This window comes from Perca fluviatilis, chromosome 12, assembly GCF_010015445.1.
Source record: "Perca fluviatilis chromosome 12, GENO_Pfluv_1.0, whole genome shotgun sequence".
Taxonomy (NCBI): Eukaryota; Metazoa; Chordata; class Actinopteri; order Perciformes; family Percidae; genus Perca; species Perca fluviatilis.
The window spans coordinates 8,119,634-8,142,496 of NC_053123.1; the positions used below are offsets into that span (position 1 = coordinate 8,119,634).

General features: G+C 41.5%; 2 protein-coding genes across 3 annotated transcripts; one reads left to right on the forward strand and one right to left on the reverse strand.

The window, feature by feature from the left end:
- The first annotated feature begins 1,973 nt into the window (after positions 1-1,973).
- Positions 1,974-10,827, forward strand: gjc4b (gap junction protein gamma 4b). Its single transcript, XM_039818760.1, is given in 4 exon segments — positions 1,974-2,190; positions 8,096-8,590; positions 8,593-9,274; positions 9,392-10,827. Coding segments are annotated over 3 exon segments (1,158 nt in total). The 5' UTR covers positions 1,974-2,190; positions 8,096-8,128; the 3' UTR covers positions 9,406-10,827.
- Positions 10,828-11,182: 355 nt separating this feature from the next.
- LOC120569509 (lactase-phlorizin hydrolase) lies at positions 11,183-22,849 on the reverse strand. 2 transcript variants are annotated; one of them, XM_039817363.1, is made up of 16 exons: positions 22,592-22,664; positions 20,835-20,912; positions 20,655-20,748; positions 19,100-19,187; positions 18,319-18,997; positions 17,580-18,228; positions 15,934-17,484; positions 15,560-15,828; positions 15,159-15,449; positions 14,880-15,078; positions 14,429-14,631; positions 14,182-14,288; positions 13,953-14,084; positions 13,635-13,858; positions 13,190-13,426; positions 11,183-12,109 (listed from the first exon to the last, which is right to left on the reverse strand). In XM_039817363.1, the coding sequence occupies exons 2-16, from the start codon at positions 20,910-20,912 to the stop codon at positions 11,931-11,933; spliced, it is 4,980 nt and encodes a 1,659-aa protein (XP_039673297.1). In that variant the 5' UTR covers positions 22,592-22,664; the 3' UTR covers positions 11,183-11,930. The 2 variants fall into 2 exon arrangements, with proteins under 2 accessions (XP_039673297.1, XP_039673298.1); XM_039817364.1 differs by lacking the exons at positions 11,183-12,109; positions 13,190-13,426; positions 13,635-13,858; positions 13,953-14,084; positions 14,182-14,288 and adding an exon at positions 21,893-21,963 and having other exon boundaries at positions 14,571-15,078; positions 22,592-22,849.
- Between the last annotated feature and the right edge of the window lie 14 nt (positions 22,850-22,863).

The following is a 22,863-nucleotide window of genomic DNA, read 5'->3' on the forward strand; positions in this document are numbered from 1 at the left end:
CATTCTCTTTTGGTTTTGTCCACTTATAGCGCGAATGGAAGCTGGAGAAAAACAAATGTGTTTTGTAATAGTGTGTGCAACAATGGCTTTATTTTAACCAATTAATGCAAACTACATCAATATACAGTACATTCGTCATAAAACGTATCCTAACATGAATAGCACCACTCCCATTCCCAATGTGGCACTTCTGAGTGGACTAACCTGTTCTGAAAATGACCATGAGTCCATACACTATGCCTCAACACAAAGGATGTAGAAAAACAGCCTTGGGTTCAAGAGGCCTGTTACTGTACATTGGGAACAACATTGTCTTGTATAAATACAATGCTAACTTTGTGGTGTTTTACACTTATGTGTGTTGATAAGCGAGTGTTGATGTTCAGTCCTTAAGAATCCCAACCAGCGTCAATTTCAAGAATAACTGTATCTTAATACACATGCATAGGCCTACATACAAATATATTCTGTGTTAGCAACAAGAAAGCTAACTTCAGCTCATGGTCTGAAGGGACCACAAGGCTGGGCTGCTCAGTCTCCAGATTATCTTTCTCTGTCATTTGGACTGTGGTTTACCAGGGCTCCCCCCCCCCCTTACACCCTATGAATAAAAACATGCTCGTGGTTCACAATAGAGCTTTGCTGCTCCCCTTGAGAAGGGGGAAGGGCATTGCATTCCTCTACTGACCTCCTGTTTGCAGCAGATATTAAACAATATCTGTGCTTTTACCAGTTATCAAAAAGACGAGACGAAGTGCACCAGTTCCCGATCCATGCCGCCCATTTGCAACAAGCAATAATGGGAAAGTAGAGTAGATCTGCTTTGTCTGCGTTTTTGCTTGGAGGTGGGTAAGCAATGAAGACTGGCATTTCAGGAGATCCGGGCATAACAATGCAATCATTCAATTTGAGTGACTACCTCGGGAGACTGATGCGGACTGGATGCCTGCAATATTTAATCTGGGTAACCACACATATCTCATTAAAGTCACTTCTCTGGGGAAAGTGCTGTGTAAGCCTACTGGAAATTCAACTGCTTAAAGGAAATCTCACCTTTGATTGAGTGTTAGGGTAATGCCATACTGCAGATGGTAGATGCTGCTTTTTTTCTCTCTTTGAATAGCAAGTCCACATAGTGCTGAGTTAAGACAACTGACTATTCACTTTAGGATTCGTGACAATGCTGGTCCAGAACCCTTCAAGCATTGTGGGACATAACTCCTGGCTAAAAAAATACCATCAACACCTCTGTCTTCTATTAATAAACATTTAGATGTAGCTTCAAAGAGATGCTAAGGGGGGGGCTGAGGAAACGTGTGTGCTGCCCTTGCCAAAGAAAGTGTGACATTGGAGGAAGGGGCTTCCTGATGGCAACTACTTTCGAACATCTGTAACAGCAGGAAGCAGCCCATCATGCACTCACTACCTACCAGTTGGCTGTATGTCGTTCCACATCCCAAAAGATGCAGTGATGACAGAGCTGCTGCCTCACAGACCACACAAACCATTGTGTAACTGATGCTACCTTCACCTGCTGCTCTAAGCACTGTGGGCAGATCATGCAGATAACACATTTTGCAGGTCATAACATGAAGCACCATTTATGTACAACTTTTATGTTGTAACAACACCAATAAATTCGTGTTGGTAACAATTACAATACTTCATGTTTTTACACGTTGTGTAGCCTATTTCAAGTAGGAAGCACAGTGTCTTTGAATTGAAACAACGTTATATTTTTTACACTAGCTAAATATCCTGTATTAGGCTACTTTTTTGAGGTCTTCTAGTGTCACAGATTGCAGAGTTATGTTCTCCGTCTCTGAGTCCAGGGTAAAGTTCTGGGCGAAAGACGAAGCAAGGATTGCATCAGGAATGCTGGCAGTTGATCGTTTTCCTCCACTCTGCGCAGACAGGGGGTGGGGTGCCCGGTTGAAAGTGGGAGGAGAAGAAAAAAAAAAGGGGGGGGATTTGGGAATATTCTTTGTCCTCACCCCGCAGTAGGCTACGGCACACAACTGGAGGAAGACGCAGGCTCCCCACAGGAAAGAAGAAGTAAAAAAAAACTGGATGGCTTGATATTATAACGGGAGGGCTTTATTTTAATAAAGGGAAAACAAGCTCTTGAAATAAGCGACAACTTCGAGGAGCCGTCGGGCGAAAGCAGAGAACCCCAAATCACAACTGAAGGTAAGATAACACGCAGACGTTACAGCACCTAGCGTTAGGTAGCGGTTTAGCTTTTGCTAACAATAGTGCGTTGGCTAAAGTTATATCTTTTAAGTTTAGCGCCGGGAGAACCGTGAGTTGCTTTTAAGGTTTCTGGCGTGATTTCGGCGTTTTAATAACCCGTGTCCACAAAGCCAGGGTCGGTAAATGTATTGTTTTAACACCAACTTAACGTTTAGTTCACGCGGACAGGCTGGCTGGACGCAGCGCCAATTAAATCATCCAAATTGGTTGCATTATGCGGAATACTTTGTGATTTCTGATAAATTGGCGCAGCATTTGTTGTCATTAGCACCACTTGCCGTGTAATTCTGCTGGTATGCAGAACATTTGGCAAATTTTATTGGGCATGACTATATCTACTGGATTTGGTGATGGAGGAACGCGCAGGGACCATGTCTCTCCCACCCCCGTGCCCCCCACCGTCTACAAAATGTTATGGAGAATAGCCATGTTTTTTTTTTTTTTTTAGCTTAAAGCACTAGGCTACTTTAGTCACTAGCTAGTTGACTTTGTCCAAACAATGTGGCGCAGCTGTGTACACCGTTAGCTTAATTATCCATCGATTTGTGGCTGTGCTGTGTGGAAGCATGTGGAGCGGCGCGGTGACGTTGTCCAGATAGCCACGCGGAGGATTTTCTTTTTTTAATGCTCCGTGCAAATTGGATGAATTTTAGTTTACTATTTGATATTAGTGTTCAAATACACTGCTTTATCAGGCCTACTCCTAATTTTCTCTGTTTTCATTTATTTTTTATTTCAAATGCAGACTCAAGAACTTGTGTAACGTTACCAGTAACGAGGTTTTATGGTATTATGGCTCCTGGTGATACGAAGGGCGGATTGGTGTATTCTTCCTTAGTCCAGTGGAAGTCACTCCCTTAGTTTGACACACATGCCGGTCATTTTTATGGGGGGTTTTCCCCCGTAAGCTCGGGGCCTCTTAGCTTTAGGGCTTTGGGATAAGGGAGGGATAACCATAACTAGCCTCCCAGATGTGAGAGCCACAATAGCCCCTCTGTTCTGCAGGGCTTGGGCAGTGTTGAGGCAGCGGCATTATTTTGGTCCTTACTTGGAAACCGACTGATTTCTTTGAAGTGCCACAGATAGGCTGAGGCTGCCTCAGGAGATGGACCATGAAATTGACATAGACTGAAGTAAGAGAGTAAAAAGATTTAAACATAATTGATTGGCATGTTTTTTGTGGGCTAGCCTATATCTCATAGACTCTAGACACAGACTAGCATCTTTTTGGAGAAACACAAGCTTCAAGATATCCCCATTAGCTCTTAAAAATTAATTTTTAAATCGGTTTTACACAGTAATTTAGAGTGGGACTGATACATTCACAAGGCTGTGACATATGTATAGGCCTATAATTGTCTAGTAAGTGACAATACAGTAAATAGTTTTGAGGTAGTAAAAATTTCAGTCCTCATCAAAATATATCAACAATGTTAGTTTGTGTGAAAGATAATAAGCCAATACATTTTGATCAGATTTTAAACTAACCGTACCTGTATCATCTGTGGCCACTATAGTTATATTAAGTTTATACTAAGTTATCTTAGGTGTCTGGTGTGGCTAAGTGGATGTTTCGAGACCAAACACAGTATACACACCCTCACAAATCCTGCTGCTTACTTGAGTCAGCCAGTGATGAAATGTGATCGTAGCCAAGTGCATGATCTATCACTTTCATCACTGTACACAAATGCTGTTGCAGTTCCTCTGACGCACATACACATAACCGATCCAAGGTGCGTGCCAACCTTAACAACACTAGACAATGGAAATGACAACAGTTACAATATTTTAGTTAAGAGTTACAGGCTTCAGCTTTAAGTTTAGATTGAATGTTAGATTAGCTGTCTCTGTGTGTTTTTTATTTATTTTTTTTAAAGCAAGGCAGCACTACAGAAAGTCAAAAGGATTATTTTTATTATAACAACGGTAGCCTTTGTGAGCAATAAGCAAACATTGTAAAAGCAGTGAGTAAACGACTATGTATGGGACATTTGTGGAGAAACGTGCAGGAATTAGTTTCACAGCATACTGACATTACTGATGAAGACAGCAGAGCCCTGATGCACAACTCTCTTATTAAGGGTCTCTACTGGAGCATTTGGGGGGTGATGTATCATCTGTAAGGGCTTTCAGTGCTAGTTCATTGGATTGTTTGACAGTACATGGTCTCTTATCCCCCTCATTTGATGTTTTTCAGTCGATGCATTTCTTTAATCAAAACTGCGAATTGACAAATTAAAAGTTCATTGCAGATTTGAGATGTACACATTCTGATCGATGAGTGCCTTGTGGACTAGCCAGAGCCTCCTCCGCAGCGATGTGGAGGAAGGTCTGGCAATACGAGACTTGACATCACAGAAGTGCACACAATTACGTGGTAGTGTAGATCTAACGGTATCGTTGGTATACTTAATTCTAATTTTCTAAAATGAAAAGGAACGAGGTAAATATGACTTTGCTGCCTAATGCCGGCTACACGTTTCCCCTTTGCTAGGTAACGACCGCTGTTATCTCATTGGTTGTGCTTTCGAAAGGTCAGCAGCAACTAGGTCAAAGTTAAAATAATTTAAACTTTGAGCGCAAAGCAGCAAATCTGAGAAGTGCACGACGCCAGGGGTACTGCAGTGCATAATTGGGCGGCACCGCTCTCCCCACTAGGAAATCAATGGAACGGCCAGCACAAAGCGGTTTTGCCACCTTTCATGTGTAGGCAGCTTATGTCCTGGGAGTGACTGAAGAACCGGTACTATGGAGGCCAACACTGGGCTTTGTATGTTTTTAGATTGCTGATTGATGAGGTGAAGCTTAAAAGCAGGTTTTGTAACTATGAAATATATGAAATATTTGTTTGACTCCCTATTGCATTAACAATTCATTTAGAGTTGCAGCAAGCAAGATTGTTAAAGCAGCTGCCCTTGAAACTGAGGAAACACTAAAACTTAAATTTAAACACTACAACAGCCGTCTAACAAGTATAGGTATTTGCTGTCGCTATGTGGTTAATAATTTGGTTTCCATAATGCATTATGGATGAGGTGAAAACATGTTCTTAAACCTGCAGATGTTCAGAGTTGTCATTGGAATGTTCTTGGACTTTTATGGCGCTTTTCCATTACATGGTACCTGCTCGACTAGACTCTACTCGCCTCGACACGCTGTGCGTCCGTTTTCCACTGCAGATTTTAGTACCGCCTCAGCGTGGCTGGTCGTCATAGCGACTGCCGTAGCTTAGTAGCGTTGCTTTGATGGCTTTTCCCCAACTCATTTCCTTGTTCTCCGTCTCCGTAAACAACATATCAAAGAGATAGTTAACGTTTACTGCTCCAGAATTCCCACCGTGGTCAGAAAGAACAGGGGAGACACTTTGTTTCTCTCACATATATATGACTCTAGAGTCGCTACTCGCTGCGGAGATAATCGCAGTCACTCTCTCACTTCTCCCTCGCTCACCAGCTCCCCACACTCGCACATCACACATGCACACACCAGCGCACAAGTACAAACATCAGACCACTTGTAGGCTACGGAGAAAGCTCTGCGTGGAGCCTCCGGCAGCAAAAAACCACCGCTGGCTAAACTATTTAAAAATGCCGTCTCTCGCTAGCAATGCAGTGATCAGTGACGATTCTTTCCGACCAGTCAGCAGCCTGCAGGTTTTCACGTCACCTTCTCGGCTCGCCTCAGCTCGCTTGGAACCTCGACTGAGGTGGTACTAAAAAAAGTATGTTAGCAGGTACCAGGTACTTTTTTTCGTAATGGAAAACCAAAAAAGTCGAGTCGAGCAGGTACCATGTAATGGAAAAGCGCCATTAGTTCACCATCATTGACAGTTTGTGATCAAATTGGTTATCCCATTTGCATCTTTTATTCAGATTCAGCTACTTCCTTTACGAAGATTGTCACTTTGCATTTTGGCTTACAACGAAATTTAGAATTTCAACAATAACTAAACATTGGATTTAGATTTGAGTGGACAAACTGTGTCATTGCGTAGTTTTTCCATAGCTTTGTGTCTCTATAGAGACAGTGTTGTTACTTTAGGTTTAGGATCCCTGTCCTTTCTTGAGGCACTGACCAGGCAGGAATATTAGAGAGATTAAAAGATGCTACCACACGACTCACTGTTAGAAAATATATTGTCAAGAACACTAATGTTACGGCCCATCATGTGCTGCCGAGCTACTTCATACTTGCTTAATCTTGTGGTAATCTGAGTTCAGCCGCTGCAGAGTTTTAATAGAGGGACAATGCAAATTCCAAGATTTGTGATTTCGCACACATAGGATATTCTTTAACCGCAGCAGCAAAAACATTCTAAACAGGCCTGAAAGCCTGTCATCATTGGTCTATTATGACATGCACCTTGTTGATCTAAAAGACAATTCAATATGTAAAAGTAGTGAAAGTCTTAAAATGAGAGCTGGAATGATATAAATCTACAAAATCACAACCACACTGTAGCTTCTTTACTTGGCTCAAGCCTGGTAGTTTATGGTAGTGTGTAATTACTCAGCAGAAGTTATGAGGTTGGTCACAGATGGTGTGAAACCACAGAAGCTCTTCATTGCCTCTTTTGTTTTTTCTTTTCGGCCCTGTTTTGACAATCTTTAGAGCAGCCTAAAGTCTTTATACATTTTTGCTTAGAATACTAAGCTATTAAAATAATTGTTGGCATGATTTTATAAATCATGTTTTAATGTTACACATGGGCTACTTGTGGCACAGTGACTCCTTTTTTAGGGTTAACTATCTGTGTGTGGCTACCTTAGTGACCACCTTACCTTTATGCCAGTAAACATATCAGTGGGGATTTATATTTGCTAATATGTTAGAATTAGAGATGTTCCGATACCGATATCGGCTCCGATCCTGCCTGAAACACTGGTATTGGTATCGGGAAGTACTGGAGTTTATGCACCGATCTGATGCCACGTAATGAAGCCCTAAAGAAAATCTACGTTAAAGTAGTTTGTTCTTTTTCTGTCAAACTGGATAATAAACTCGGTATCGGGTGATACGCAAGTTCAGGTATCTGAATCGGCATCGGGAGGCAATCTCTAGTTAGAATTATGTTAAGACACTTTCATTTTTGAAAAATTGACAATTTGGAGGCCCTCCCTGCAGTAACTCTGAGGAACCCCTCGGGATCTCTGCTTTGGAGTATTAAACCATGACTAGACATTTCACACATTTGGTTCCAACTTGAATGTTTTGTCTCTGAACACTACAGCTCATAGCGGCTTTAATGTTTAGTGCGATATGCCTCAAGCACCACTCGGCTAAAAGGATTTCACTTGATTCTTTAGTTAGCCGTCTGGTTGTTGTTGTTGTTGTTCTTGCATGATTTGGTAATAGCATCAGGATCATTGCCTGAGCATGCCCTTTGTGACGGCAGTGGTGGTTGATCTGTGACACAATAGCTCCATCTTGTGGCTCCCTGGTGCAAGAACACGGGGAGTCAATATGAGCAATGGTGAAATGTGATGTACCAAAATTATTAACTCAGTTAATTTAGGTCGATCATTGGGTTTTAATGAAAAATGTTGCATATATTTAAATTTGAAGTCATTCAAATATCTTATGTCTGTATCATTCTTGATGTTTGCTAACAATCATATCTGTTAAATGCTGTCCTTCATATGGCTTATATGGCATATTGATTTGTTATGAATATTGATTTGTAGTTGAGACCACTCTGCAGTGACTGCTAAATATTACCTTCCACATGCTCTTTTACTGTCATTGAGCACTTTCTTGGTAAATGCATTTAAAAGTGACATCTGAATAATCATCTTGGCATCTCCCCGCCCCCCCCCCCCCCCCTCCTTTTTCTGCACAGGTTTGAGAGCCTCCCTTCTACTGCTGAGGCAAAATGAGCTGGAGTTTCCTCACGCGCCTGTTGGACGAGATTTCCAACCACTCAACCTTCGTGGGCAAAATCTGGCTCACCCTCCTCATCGTCTTTCGCATCGTGCTGACTGCCGTCGGGGGCGAGTCAATCTACTACGATGAACAGAGTAAATTTGTGTGTAACACGCAGCAACCCGGTTGCGAGAACGTGTGCTACGATGCGTTTGCGCCGCTGTCACACATTCGCTTCTGGGTGTTTCAGGTGATCATGATCACCACCCCCACCATCATGTACCTTGGCTTTGCTATGCACAAGATTGCCCGCATGGAGGACGATGACTACCGGCCGCGGGGCCGGAAGAGGATGCCGATAGTGAGCCGCGGTGCCAACCGGGACTACGAGGAAGCGGAGGATAACGGGGAGGAGGACCCCATGATCCTGGAGGAGATTGAGCCGGAAAAGGAAAAGGAAGTCGCGGAGAAGCCCAGCAAAAGCACGACGGGCGCCGCCGCATCAAGCGCGACGGCCTGATGAAGGTCTACGTGTTTCAGCTGCTGTCGCGTGCCATCTTTGAGGCCTCGTTCCTGTTTGGACAGTACGTCCTTTATGGGCTGGAGGTGGTCCCGTCGTACGTATGCACGCGCTCCCCTTGCCCGCACACGGTGGATTGCTTCGTCTCGCGCCCCACAGAGAAAACCATCTTCCTGCTCATTATGTACGCCGTCAGCGCCCTGTGTCTGCTCTTCACCATGTTGGAGATCCTTCACCTCGGCATCAGCGGTATCCGAGACTGCTTTTGCGCACCGCGGCCTCAGCCGCCCACCCCCCGTCACCCGGCTCTGTCCAGCCAGAGGTCCTCCATCTGCCGCCAGCCATCTGCGCCTCCAGGCTACCACACGGCTCTGAAGAAGGACCCGTCGGGGAAAATGGGCTTCAGGGACAACCTGGGAGACTCGGGCCGCGAGTCGTTTGGCGACGAGGCTTCGTCGCGGGAGCTGGAGAGGCTGCGACGACACCTGAAACTGGCTCAGCAGCATCTGGACCTGGCTTACCAAAATGAGGAGAGCAGCCCGTCGCGCAGCAGCAGCCCAGAGTCCAACGGAACCGCGGTTGAGCAGAATAGATTAAACTTTGCCCAGGAGAAGCAGAGCAGTACATGTGAGAAAGGTGAGGCCTCAAACCTTTTCATCCTCTTCATAAGTTTGTTCTTTTTTATTTTTTATCGTTTTTATTTTGTATCGATCAATACGAAATGCTTTACTGACACTATCTCTCTGTTTACAGGTCTTCGTGCGTAGGTTCTCATAAGACCAGCTGACACAAGACTAAAATTTACATCGGTGACATAAGGGAATCCAAGTGTGTGTGTTTGTGTGTGTGTGACATGACCTTGCTTGAGGTGGATGAAGTCAGCCCAAGCCTTCCTGCATTACGGCCAGTTGTGGTGGGACAAAGAGGAGAGCGGTCGTCTCAACCAGCAATACTTGAGACGCCTGTCTGAAGATCCAAAGTGCTTACAAACTACCGTTGTGCGGCAAGAACGGTTAAGCTTATCATGTACTTCTCCCTCAGGGCAGCTAATAACTGTAATTTTTTTTTTTTTCTTTCCATGTGTGTGTGTATATATATATTTTTTTATTACGGGAGAATTTGTCCTCTTTTGGAAGTTCACAGTGAATACATCTCAAGTTTGCCTTAGATCTAAACTCTGTTTTATGGCATTTTGTAAAGGTATGGCCAAGCCAGTTGTAGTGCAAAGAACATGTTTACACCGTAGAAAATTACTTTTGTGAGGAAGTGGATCTCAGGAGTGAGATGCAAAACAAAGGTTAATGGACAAGGCACCACTCAAAACGGTACTGGAGTTATTGTCATGCTGATGAAGACATTTTGAGTTAATTTTCATACAAAGGTTTCTCTCAAGTGTGTCACTATTTGTTTTGTTTTTTATAAATGGTTTTTGACAATGTTGGCACTGCACCGGTCAACATTCCCAAGCCTGGTGCTTCGATGGTAACTGGAACACACTTGGGGTGCCTCTGTCCAAAGGAATAAACAAACCTGGGTAATGCTTGAAAAACATAACTTTTGATATTGTCTTGTATCGTTTAAACATGTATTTGATACTGCTCTTTATTTTTGTATTAGTGAGTATTGTTGTACTGAAAAGAGGCTACTGTCACTGTGGCAGACATGATTTAATTTTAAAACCACATTCTCGGTCTGCTGTCTTAGTTCCCTGATGCCTGTCCGTGGACGTGCATTCTTTTAGTTCAACTGTTTTCGGTTTCTTTTTTCAGTAAGTTTCAACAAAAAAAAATCAATAACCTGCAACTTAGTATTTACACATCGTCTCAGACCAGCAAACATTCCCTTTTTCCGTACAGATCTGGATTTAATTGTATCGTTTGCTAAAATAAGGGAAAATACTGTTTGTGTTCCATGTCGTGATTTTTTTTTTTGTTGGGATTATCGATGTTCCAGAATCTCATTGAGGGTTGTAAAACAACATAATCATTTCAATGTAAATTCAATGCCTTGAACGCGCTGTGCGATGCCATCTTTTGTATGCTGAATCATACCCACAGTGCCACATTAGTGCCAACTCAAATATTGTCATCTCAAGTTCTTTTTGGAACAATGCTTTTTGTACTTTTTATACTTTTTGTATTGATAGTTATTTGTGGTTAGTTTTTAAAATAAATTTTCCAACAAAAACACTGGGGTTTGAGTCTGGTTTTATTACTTATTATTATTATTATTATTATTATTATTATTATTATTATAAATTCAACCTAAATGCTAAAGTTGAGTTTGCAATTCAGCCACCATTAACACTTGCTGAGGGACTTATTCAGAAGCTGCACTTTGATTAGAAATTAGCAGAAAATAGTTACTCCTACAAAAAAACAATCCATCCATTGCAGTGTCAATTTGTCAAATGTAATATCTTACATTAAACTGCAGTCCAATACATTGGTTTTATTACTTATTTTGTCAGATAATCAATATATTCTTGGCATCAAACAAACTGAAGCATATGTCAAAATTCTTTAAATGTAATGACATGTTTCCTTTATAGGGTGGTTAAAGTTTTTAAGTTTTAAATCTGTGTGTGTAGCGGGCAGTGACAGTAGCAGGATGTAAACAAAACTACAGTGACCCCTAGTGGCAGTAATATCTACAGTGGTAATGCTACACCACTGGTGCAGTTTGACCTGCAGCTTCTGAGAACACAATAAGGATTAGGAGACCATTTTGTTCCAGGAAACACCTTAAACCACATCTAAACTAATGACAGAGCTACAGCCCCATATTGGTTGTATTAAGTTTCATATTCGGCTTGATCAAAGTGGAAGACTATCTCACTGGTTTGTTTGTGGACCTGCTGCTGTAACCAGATCATATTTGGTATTTTTACTTCATAAATGACTTACTTGTGTTTAACTTTCTGAATATAGGACAGTGTGCTACCACAAACGAAGGGCAGATCTTGTTGGATTCAATGTGGTTCACAGTTACAGGGGCTCAGTTTTAGCATTAAATCAAATAACGTGGATCATGAGCAAATTGTATTATTTAGACTTGAGAACAGCAGTAACATATTAATGTTATCGGATTAATGACAAATATAAGACATTAGTTGAATCCTGCTCAACTTTATTATTATGCAGGATGTTTTATAAAATGGCGTTTATATGAATACGCAGCTCAGACAGTTTACTTTGTTAGACTTCTATTACAACTCTTGATATTTGCAATTAGAATTTCCACTCCACTCAACTTCCATTCCATTTTTATAGTTCAATATCTTCTTCTAAAGTTAAACCTTAAAATGTTTTTTTGCCTTATAAAGGAAACAAGATAAACAAATAGCTCCCAACACTGCAACAGTCAGTAGAGCAAATGTGGTGGTAAGTCCGATCTCGGCATCACTGGTAGAGAGCTTCATACCCAGGAAGCTCACCGTGTTGGGAGCGGGCGTGATCGGCGCACTCGTTGCTGTAGAAAAGACACAAAGGTTGTCATGTTAGTAATACTAACTATAAATCTAAACCATTTTTGTTTTACACATTCTAAATGTGGGAACAGAAAACCTAAAGTGACATAAATCTAAAGTTTTTCTACTATTGAGTGGTGTTTTTACAGAAATAGTGACGTTTTATGGGGGAAATGCTTATTTGCTTTCTTGCTAAGAGTTAGATGAAGATCAATAGCACAGCCATGTCTGTCTGTTTAACATGGAGCTACAGACTTCAGGCGGTTAGCTTTAGTTTAGCATAAAGACTGAGAGCACGAGGAAGCAGATAGCCTGGCTCTGTCCAAAGGGAACAAAATCCACCTACCAGCGCCTCTAAAGCTCAGTGATTAACACGTTATATATTTTGTTTAATAAGATGACAACAAGACTCTTGACTAAGAAATAGTCTAACGCACAACCTCCGTTTATTTTTACTTAGGATTTTGTACAGATCAAAAAGATACAACATTGTAATTAGTTAGCTTTAAAGGTGACTGTTACTTTTGGACAAAGCCAGGCAAGCTGTTTAAGCCTGCTTTCAGTCTTTTAGCTAAGCTTAGCTAACTGTCTACCGGCTCCAGGTCGATACTTAACAGACGTGGTATTCTCTCATCTAACTCTAAAATGTTGCACTGTTCCTTTAGGCCTTAACAAAATTAGGCTTACTGCAGTAACTCCTATGGGCTTACTAGCAACTGGATCAGTATATCACAATACATTTTAGGTTCTGTACACTGTACGTCAATGGTTTTCAAAGTGGGGTCCGGGGACTCCCAGAGGTCCTTGAGGGGATATAATTTATTTTCACAATAATTCTATCCATAAGTAACACAATGACAGAATGTATGACTATGTTGGTAATGGCTGTCATACACTTTCTGTGATAAAATAATCTTCACAATCTTATCAAATTGGGGTCCATGGTCTAATTTGTGTCAGTTTAGGGCTCCTTGACGTGAAAAAGTTTGGGAACCACTGCTGTACGTTACGTCATTGATTTACATTATTGATTGGGTGCGGATCTTAGTTCCAACTGTCAGTTTATGAGTTCATCAACCTACGTTCGGGCACAGAGTTCAAGCACTCATGGGGACCCATGGCGGGGTCGGGGAATCCGTTGCAGTTGATGATGGTGGAGTAGAGGGCGACAGAAGTCTTGGCAACTCGAGGCAGTTTAGGGTCTGAGCGATTGATGTAGAAAAGGCCAAATCTCTCTGAAAAGCCAGTAGCCCACTCTAGGTTGTCCATCAGTGACCAAGCTGTGTAACCACGGATATCCACGTTATCTAGCAAGTATGCTGGGAGGAGAAAATGAACACCTTTAGGAATGCAAAATTCTTGTTTTATATACTAGGAATTCAGTATCTTGCTTTAGACATGAACATTATTCAGTGAAACAGAAGGATTACCATGGACCAAACTGCATCCACTATTTAGAGATACTTTACTTGAGATATTGTCAATGATCTATATTAAAAATATACAATGGAAGTTGTGGTTTGATACCTTTCAGCATCTGGTTGATGTATTTTTCATAGTAGTAGCTCCTATGAATATCATTAAGGTCAATAGGTCCCCGCTCTGACATGCCATTTTCTGTGATGATAATACGTGGATTTCCATACTCTTTCTTAATGAAGTTTAATATCCGGCGGAATCCAAACGGAGAGACCTTCAGCCAGGATGAGCCTGAATCCAGCCAGGTACGATCAGCTATTGTTCCTGCACCCCTAAGAAGATCCAATCAGTGACTTTTTTTTTTGTTCACAAAAATTAAGATACATCTTCAGCACATCACCTTGTGATCATGTATGACTTGCTTACCTATCAGCATCATAGTGCTGAAGGTTTCCATAGTTCACAGGGAATGCCAGGACAGTGGTGTAATGGTTGAACCCAAAATAATCATAGGTACCCTTAATCCTCTTTATCTCATCAGGAGTGAACTCAGGCAGCCTGGAGAGATTTAATCAAACTAATTCAATTTACCTGATGAATGCATACATTTTCCATAATTTTTTTTTTCAGACTTAAATGTGAGTTTTCATAATACCGAGATTTAGAAAGACCAGCAGCTAAGCTTCGCTCTCGAATGATTGTCTTCATCATGTTGCTGTAGTCTCCATTAAAAACAGGATGGGCAAACCAGCCAATGTAGAACTGCACAAGGAGACACACAACAGCTATTAGAGACCTAAACAACTATTGCCCTACATGTATATTATAAAATGTGTGTACAAAAGAAGAGTCTGCAAACAGTAAGTTGTGTAAAAGTATCTCCGTTTTTGTTTTTGTCATACCTGCACCACACGTCTTGCAGCATCGATGTCCTCCTGCTTATAGGGATTTCTGGGTTCTGACCAGTCAGAGTTGATGGTGATAGAGATAATTCCTTTCTGTTTGGCCCGGTACGTGTCATTGTAGAGATGCCAGGCTTCAGCGTGAGCTTTAAGCAGGTTGTGACCCACAATGTAGGGCAGAGTGCCTGGTCGGAAACTGATCCCTGGGCACACACAAGGAGGAACAGACATATTAGCTAGTTTGTTTAGCTTTATGCTTTTTGTTATTGCGGTTTACAAAGGTCAGATTAAGGATTGTAGTACATAAAATAACACTGTTTTCTCACTTCATGACCATGCAATACTGTTTCGATAACATTTCTTGTTTTAACCTGTTTTTCACACCAAACAAGTGAACATACATTAATGTGACGTAGGAGTGTGAGATGAATAGCATTATGTAAAAGAAAACCTGGGGCAGCTGCTCCATAGCCGTGGCCTATATTGGCGATATTGTACGGCTCATTAATAGTGATCCAAAATTTCACTTTGTGGCCAAGACGGCTAAAGATGAGATCAGCGTAATCCCTGAATTTGACAATAATAGTCTCATTCTCCCAGCCACCAACATCCTGGAGAGCTTGTGGAAGGTCCCAGTGGTAGAGAGTGATCTGACAACAAAGGAAAAGCAGTTACAGTTTACTTTCCATTTCAAATAATTGTTTGAGATGCTGGTAAGAATTACACATACATGGGGTTGGATGTTTGCTGCAAGCAGTGCATCCACCAATCTGTGGTAGTAGTTGAGTCCAGCCTCATTGATGTGCTTGGTAGTGCCATCAGGAAGCACCCTTGGCCAGGATATGGAGAAACGATAATGGGTCACCTTAAGTTGCTTCAATATAGCAACATCCTCTTCTACTTTATTGTAACTGTCGCAGGCTATGTCACCATTGTCATCATTGTACACTCGGAGAGGAGTGTGAGCAAACTTGTCCCAGATGCTAAGACCTTTTCCATCTGCTCTCCATCCCCCTTCAATCTGGAGAGAGTAAATGTAAAACAGAGATTTAAATAGAAACAACAGAGTAAGGAATGTATGTGCAATTTCCCGATCCAGCATTAATGAAGGGGCTTCATCGAAACAGTTACCTGGTATGATGCCGTTGCAGTACTCCACATAAAATCTTTGCGGAAATGTCCATAAAGTTGCTTCTCATCATCAGGTGTAGGGAAACCATTGTCCTTTATGACTTGGTAGTAGAAATGAGCTGAATACTTTGGTGTTCTCGGCCGGTTTGGGTTAGTGAAGTCCACATGGTGCAGCCCAAATCCAACTTTGTACCCATTGAGCCACTCAAAAGAATCCATTAAAGATGTTGCTATGTATCCTTTCAACTTCACGCCATCAAGATCATAGGCTGTTAATAAAACATACACACACAAATAAATGACCAAGACTAAAAATCTAAAAAGTCATGACAATCATAATATTTATATTAGCAAATGTATTTATGTCAGTGCACCTTTCAGAGCCTCATCAACATAGGTCTTGTAATAAAATACTCTGGCAGAGTCATCCCAAGTTGTCTTTGAGTCTGTCGCAACTCCATTCTCAGTTATGTAAATCTCTGGATCTCCATACTCCTCTTTGATCCAGTTGAGGAGTCTTCTCAAGCCCCATGCTACAGCTCTCTGGTTACTGATGGCAGTTGTTGGTGAACCACCTTCCTCAGCTTCTGACAAGTCCCGGTCATATTCATAAGATTGAGGGGCAAGCCTCAATGTAGCATGGCTTACTATCTTTGTAGTGTAATGATTTACACAGAACATGTCAGCTGTTCCCTTGATGAAGCTCCTTTCTTCTTCAGTGAAGGAAGGCAGTCTTGTCTCTGTAAGACCCTGGAGTTCACTTTTGTTTCCAACTTGCCACTTCATTGCATCAGGATAGTCCCCGTTCTTGAAAATGGGGTGAGCAAACCAGCCCAGTTGGAACTGCAGAGCGCGGTCAGCAGCCACTACTTCACGGGGAACATGAACATCTTTAGGTTCAATCCAATCAGCATTCAGGGCAATGGATACTAGACCGCCTTGGGATTTGCGATACTTATCATCATATGTGTGGTAAGCCTTGGCGTGTGCTTTTATAAGGTTGTGTGCAACTCTGTATGGTGCAATTCCTGGATTCTTAACATTTGGTGGGATCTGTCCAAGTCCATATCCTGACCATGCAATTGTGTGAGGCTGGTTGAAGGTCATCCAAAATTTCACTCTGTTGCCAAAGGTGGCAAAGCAGAAGTCACAAAAGTCGTTAAAAATATTAATCATCTCTACATTGTCCCAGCCACCGAGGTCTTGTAAAGCTTGAGGAAGGTCCCAGTGGTAGAGAGTCACCATGGGAGTGATGTTGTATACTAAGAGGCCCTCAATGAGTCTATTGTAGTAGTCAACACCTTTCTGGTTCAGGGAGGTGCGCCGACCATCAGGAAAGATCCTGGACCAGGACAAAGAGAATCTGTATGACTTTACCCTAAGAGCTCGCAGCATGTAGAAGTCTTCATTCAGTCTGTGGTAGCTGTCACTGGCCACATCTCCATTGGCGTTAGCAGGAATACTGCCAGGTTTTTGGGTGAACGTATCCCAGAAGCTTGGCCCCTTCCCATCAGCGTTCCAGCCACCTTCAATCTGGTAAGCAGAAGATGATACTCCCCAATTGAATCCTTGTGGGAAAGTGCCGTAGTGGTACAGTTTTCTCTGGAAGTTAGACTGGTGTGAGAATTTCTCCCAGACAACCTTTGATTTAGACGGAACCTCTGAGGATGGTAAAGCAGTTGGCTGGCGGGTAAGTTGCATCTCTGCCCCTTTAAAAACATCCCCTTTTAGTGACCCAAATCCGTTTTGCTTGATGACCTCAGAGTAGTAATATGCTGATTGTTTTGGGGTTCTTGGTCTGTCTGCTTCTTCGAAATTGACATGGTGAAGACCATATCTTTGGCTGTAGCCTTGTTTTCCCTCGAATCCATCCATGAGTGACTGCACTGTGAATCGCTGCACATCGACTCCATCTAAGAATATTGCTACAAAATGGACACACACAACAGCACATTAAAGTTGAAAATAATTCAATACTGTATAAAAGGTGGTTTTCTTCAGATAAATTCTGTACACTGACCTTTCAGGGCCTCATTGATGTAACTCTTCATGTACTCTATCCTATTGGTGTCATCGAGAGTGTCCCCACTGTACTCAGTAGGCATACCATTCCCAGTAATGTGGATGGGCACTTTGGTAACATTCAAGTATTCAGTGGAAATGTAGTTTAGAAGCCTTCTAAGTCCCCAAGGTGTAGAATAGATCCAGTCAGAAGCTGTAGAGGACCATGACGGGTCCACATGTGCCTGGAAGTCACCTACCCCCTGAGGACCAGTGGTGCAGCCACCAACACTGTTGTTGACCAACCGAGAGGTATAGTGGTTTAATCCCAAAAAGTCAGCTGTTCCACGTATCCGCTGGCTCTCTTCAGTAGTGAAAACTGGAAGTCTTACAGGCTCAGAGAGGGGACACTCGTTTCTTTTCTGTTCAATCTGAGTCTTGAGTGTTGCAGGATAATCTCCATTTACAAAGATGGGATGTGCAAACCAGCCCAGCATGAACTGCAGGTAGCGATCTGCAGCTGCTATGTCTTCAGGTCTGGAGGGGTCCATGGGCTCAGCCCAGTCAGAGTTCAATGCAATGCCTACCTTCCCTCCTTGTGTCTTCCTGTACTTGTCATTGTAGACATGAAAGGCCTCAGCATGGGATTTGAGCATATTGTGAGTGACCTGCAAAGAAAAAAGAAATAATGACATTAGTAAATGCAGAACGGCTGTGCATCAACATGTATTTAATATTAATATTAATATTGCTCTCACCTGATAGGAGGCAACCACGTAATCTTTTACTCCAGGGGGATGCTCACCAGTGCCATACCCAGCATGGCTCACCACCCAGGGGCTACTGAATGTGTTCCAGGTCTTGACCCTGTCTCCAAACCTGGAAAAGCAGAAGTCTGCGTAATCCTTGAATGCTTCAACAATGGAAGCGTTGGTCCATCCACCATAGTCCTGGAGTGCCTGAGGCAGATCCCAGTGGTAGAGAGTGACAACAGGTTGTATGTCAGACTCAATGAGAGCATTGATCAGCTTGTCATAGTAGTGCGCCCCTTTCTCTGATTGGCTGCCCCGGTGGCCTGAGGGGAAAATACGGGCCCAGGAGATGGAAAACTGGTAGGTGTTGACATGAAGACCTCGCAGGAGGTAGACATCATAATCCACCTTGTGGTAACTGTCACAAGCTAGATCAGCTGTCTGATTTTCAAAGGCTAGGCCGTCGTGACCAAAACGGTCCCAAATGGTCTCTCCCTTACCATCTTCTACCCAGCCTCCCTCAACCTTGAAGGATTCACTGGAACTGGCCCATTGGAAGCCAGAAGGGAATGATTCATTGAGGAAAAGATCTCGTTCTGTTGTGGACTGGGCCCCAAACTTATTCCACACATTCTGATAACTGTTTCTAAATGTTTTAATTCCATGGTATTGTGAAATGTCATGACTATTGGAAAAGAGAGGGACATAAAACAATGTAAACATTCAAGTAACAAACTGTCACTACTGTACATAGTAAATTGTATATTTCACCAAGATAAACAGTTACCTGGTTGGGAAGTCCTCCACATCCAGCATAGCCAACATATCCATCATGTCACATCCCACAATATTCAGGTCATTGTTGTTCAATAAGGCTGTGATGAGTGCAAGACAGAGTTACTGACAGTTCTATGATCAGCATTAATGGCATATGCAGAAGTAAAAACACATTCCTTTTTGATATATATTAAAAAGCACCTGCATCAATGCTAGCAGCTCTGTTAGGCTGTACTTAGCATACTAAGTACAGCCTAACAGAGCACATGCTTAGCAGGTATAGTGACCATTTTCAAACAAAAAACTGGCATGCTCAACTCAATAGTCTTAGGACGCTAATGTGTGCCTATCCCAAAATCATACAACTGGCAAATGAAGTTGCCACTCACATGTAAGTATATAATACTTGTACATGTTTTAATAATGCAAAACAGAAGGAAACAGACGTTAGGCTTTCCTCAGCGTTTTAGCGTTCGTGACCATGATCTCCATCTTAGTTTAGCGTGCTAACATTCGCTAATTAGCACTAAAATAAAGTAAGAACTAAAGGAAAAATTGATCTTGATCTTAAGATGGCGCTAGTTGAAAAGTTAAAGGATCACCAAAGTTATTGCAATGTATCCGGAGGGGGACATGCAATTCTGTACCAAATATCATGTCAATCCATCCAATAGTTTCACTCAAAACCCCAAATGTAATGCGCATGATGGCGGTAGAGAATCACCATTGTCAGTAGGACACATCCTCTGGGCACTGTGAAGTTTTATACAAAATGTAATGTCAATCCAAGCAATAGATGTTGAGTTATTTCAGTTTTAACCAAAGTGGTGGACTGACTGACATGGCCGTCACTAGAGAGCCACACTGCTAGCATGGCTAAAACTGTTGACATCAGTTATTGATAGTTGACATCATTAATTAATTTGCAACAAATACTTAATAAATTAGGCGTTTTAAACCCTACATTCTTTATCTAACCAATCAACGTTTAAAATGTTCTTGCCAGAGTCAAGATTAAATGACAAACAATATGTATTGCCTGCTAAACACATTGCATTGTGTTGTATGCATTAACTTTTAATTAGAAAACAAGTCCAGGTGTGCCATGAATATGATTTTCCTTGTAAAACTTTACTGGACCATAAAGAAAACAATTTGCAATGATCACTGCCATATGATAACACTTCTAATAACACTGCCATGATTATTGTACTGTAAAAGTTTATGATATTGCAATTTACAACAGGCTAGCCTTGATATGTCTTGTCAGTAAAACACAGAGGATCATGTTGAAAATATCCAACTTCATCTACAATTCACTAGAATTTATGATTATGAATCATAATAATAATAATTAATACTCGACAGTAGAAGAACCACAGGCGCATTCATGAATTTAAAAAGAATGGTCACTTGAAGGCAGACTTTGTTTAATTTCATGTGTATAGTTCCTGTTGTAACTGCATTTTGGACTTGTTCACAAAGCACAAAAAGTGATAGTAGTTTATTAGTAAATGATAAGTAGTGTAATTTTGAGAGAGACGCTGTTGTTCCATGAAATTTACCTTGGACGAAATTGCCAAGAAGCTGGTAATCATTGTAGGGACAACCATGAACAGTCATCTCGTATATCAGGATAGGCAAGTCCCCACTGGACATCTACAACATAACATGCATGTGGCTGCCGTGGGATACAAAACATGAAATGCAACGTGAAAAGAAACACCCTTGGATGTTTACTGTACCTGTAAGCTGCTCAGCTCCTTTGCAAAGTTTGATGCAGAGGCACAGTTATATTCAATGTGCACTGACAAGAAGTCCATCTGTTCAAAATAAAAGATACAGCACAGTAAGCTATCCCACTCATGTCTTTTAATGAAATAAAAAGTGCTTGTTTAAGTTTTATAGCCATAGTGCCGACATTAATACACAATATACTAATGTTATCCAAAAGTTTTGTTGTTTTGCGATGAATGTGTGTCAGAGTAAAGATACAGGCATGGGCAACAAGTTGCTGACACATAATCTTTGAACACTTAGTGTCAAAGAGTTAAGATAATAAGGGGAGATATGAAACATTTTGAATAGCTGACAATGCACTTTGTAAAATGCTGAATCAAATAGAAAATAAGGCACCACCGGGACCTTGCAAAGATGAGACCATCACTTCTAGATCTGTACAAGGAGGATGCTTGACAGCTACCAAGAGGTCGAAAAAAAAATTGCAAAACTTGTGGTGCAGTCTGACCCCTTCATACATGCAACAACAATCAGAACTTTATGGACAACTATTCTAGAGTACGTTGTCTATAATTCAATTCAATTCAATTTTATTTATAGTATCAAATCATAACATAGGTTATCTCGAGACACTTTACAGATAGAGTAGGTCTAGACCACACTCTATAATTTACAAAGCCCCAACAATTACAATAAGTCCCTCAAGAGCAAGCAGTGCGACAGTGGCGAGGAAAAACTCGGACAGACCCAGGCTCTTGGTAGGCGGTGTCTGACGAGCCGGTTGGGGGTGTGATGAACAGTGGCGATAAATACATACATTATATGTAAATACTATACACTTCTTGTTTGCAGGGAGATGTGCTTTAAATGAAGGACCAAGTTGTATATTTAAGTGTATTGCTTAATACCACATACATTTATTATTATTACAGGTGGAATTATGACATCCACAAAAATGATGGTAAAATGTCCCTTAAATACAATATTGAAAATATAAAAAAATATAAAGAAAGAAAACGTTTCAAAGATGCATATACACGAGAGACCAGAAGAAGCAGCTTACTGTAGTTGAATCTTTGATCAGGGGAAGAATTTCAACGTCTTTAGCTCTCAACCCGATTGACAAACGTCTCCCTGTGAATGTGCATAAAGACACTCTTAGCACAATGTGATCATAGGACCTTAACATAAGCCTTGATTACTGATGATATTTTGACAAAGCACAAGTTTAAAATAATAAATGAACGATGGCTGCTCAGTTTCAGGGTCCTGGTATTGTGCGTGCTGGCTCACTGTCACACTCTGGCAAAGCGAGACTACACTGAACGTGAATAGTGAGACACGTGAATAGAACCGAGCCATCATTGATGTTATTAGTAACACCTGTGCTTTTCCTACTATGACAAATCTGCAAGAAGAAAAAGCTTTACATTGGCATGCGTGCTTAGCTTCTTTTATTGATCTCATCTGGATTGATTATTGAGATAGGCATGGTAATCTACACATGTAATCTGTGTCATAAATAATGGGGTGAAGGGTTTCAGATAGAAAAATTACGATAATCAGTTGGTCATAAAGTAATCTTTTTTTACAAGTTACTTCTCAAGACACATTGAAAATACCATATATACAGTAAGTCAATGTAGTAATGGAAACATATTTTTGGAGGATTAAGGGTGACAAGAAATAATGTCCTGCAAACAGAAGCTAAATCAATCAATCATTTTATTCATCTCCTCCTTCTCTTATGAGTCTTACTTACCTTTGTCAGGAAACCGTTGATGGTAGAGCTGGTAAATGTTCTTGTTGAGCTGGAGGATGTTTTGCAGAGGACCGGGAGCACCTGAAGGCTGCCCATCATGCCAAACATCATCCAAGTCACTCAGGGTCACCCATGAATGCACCAGTGCTCCAAACTCCTGGAAGGCAAACTCTGCATACTGCTGAAACATCTTTCCCAGCTCTTGGCTCTCCCAGCCTCCATACCTTGATCTCAGAGTGTCTGGCACTGTGGATCCATGAAGGACGACCAGA

Excerpts from the sequence above, each read along its gene's own strand:
- LOC120569509 (XM_039817363.1), bottom strand. The coding sequence starts at position 20,912 with ATGGACTTCTTGTCAGTGCACATTGAATATAACTGTGCCTCTGCATCA. Across the intron at positions 19,188-20,654 it reads TCTTGGCAATTTCGTCCAAG|CCTTATTGAACAACAATGAC; the intron begins GTAAATTTCATG and ends CACTCATCACAG. Across the intron at positions 18,998-19,099 it reads GTGGAGGACTTCCCAACCAG|TCATGACATTTCACAATACC; the intron begins GTAACTGTTTAT and ends CTTTTCCAATAG.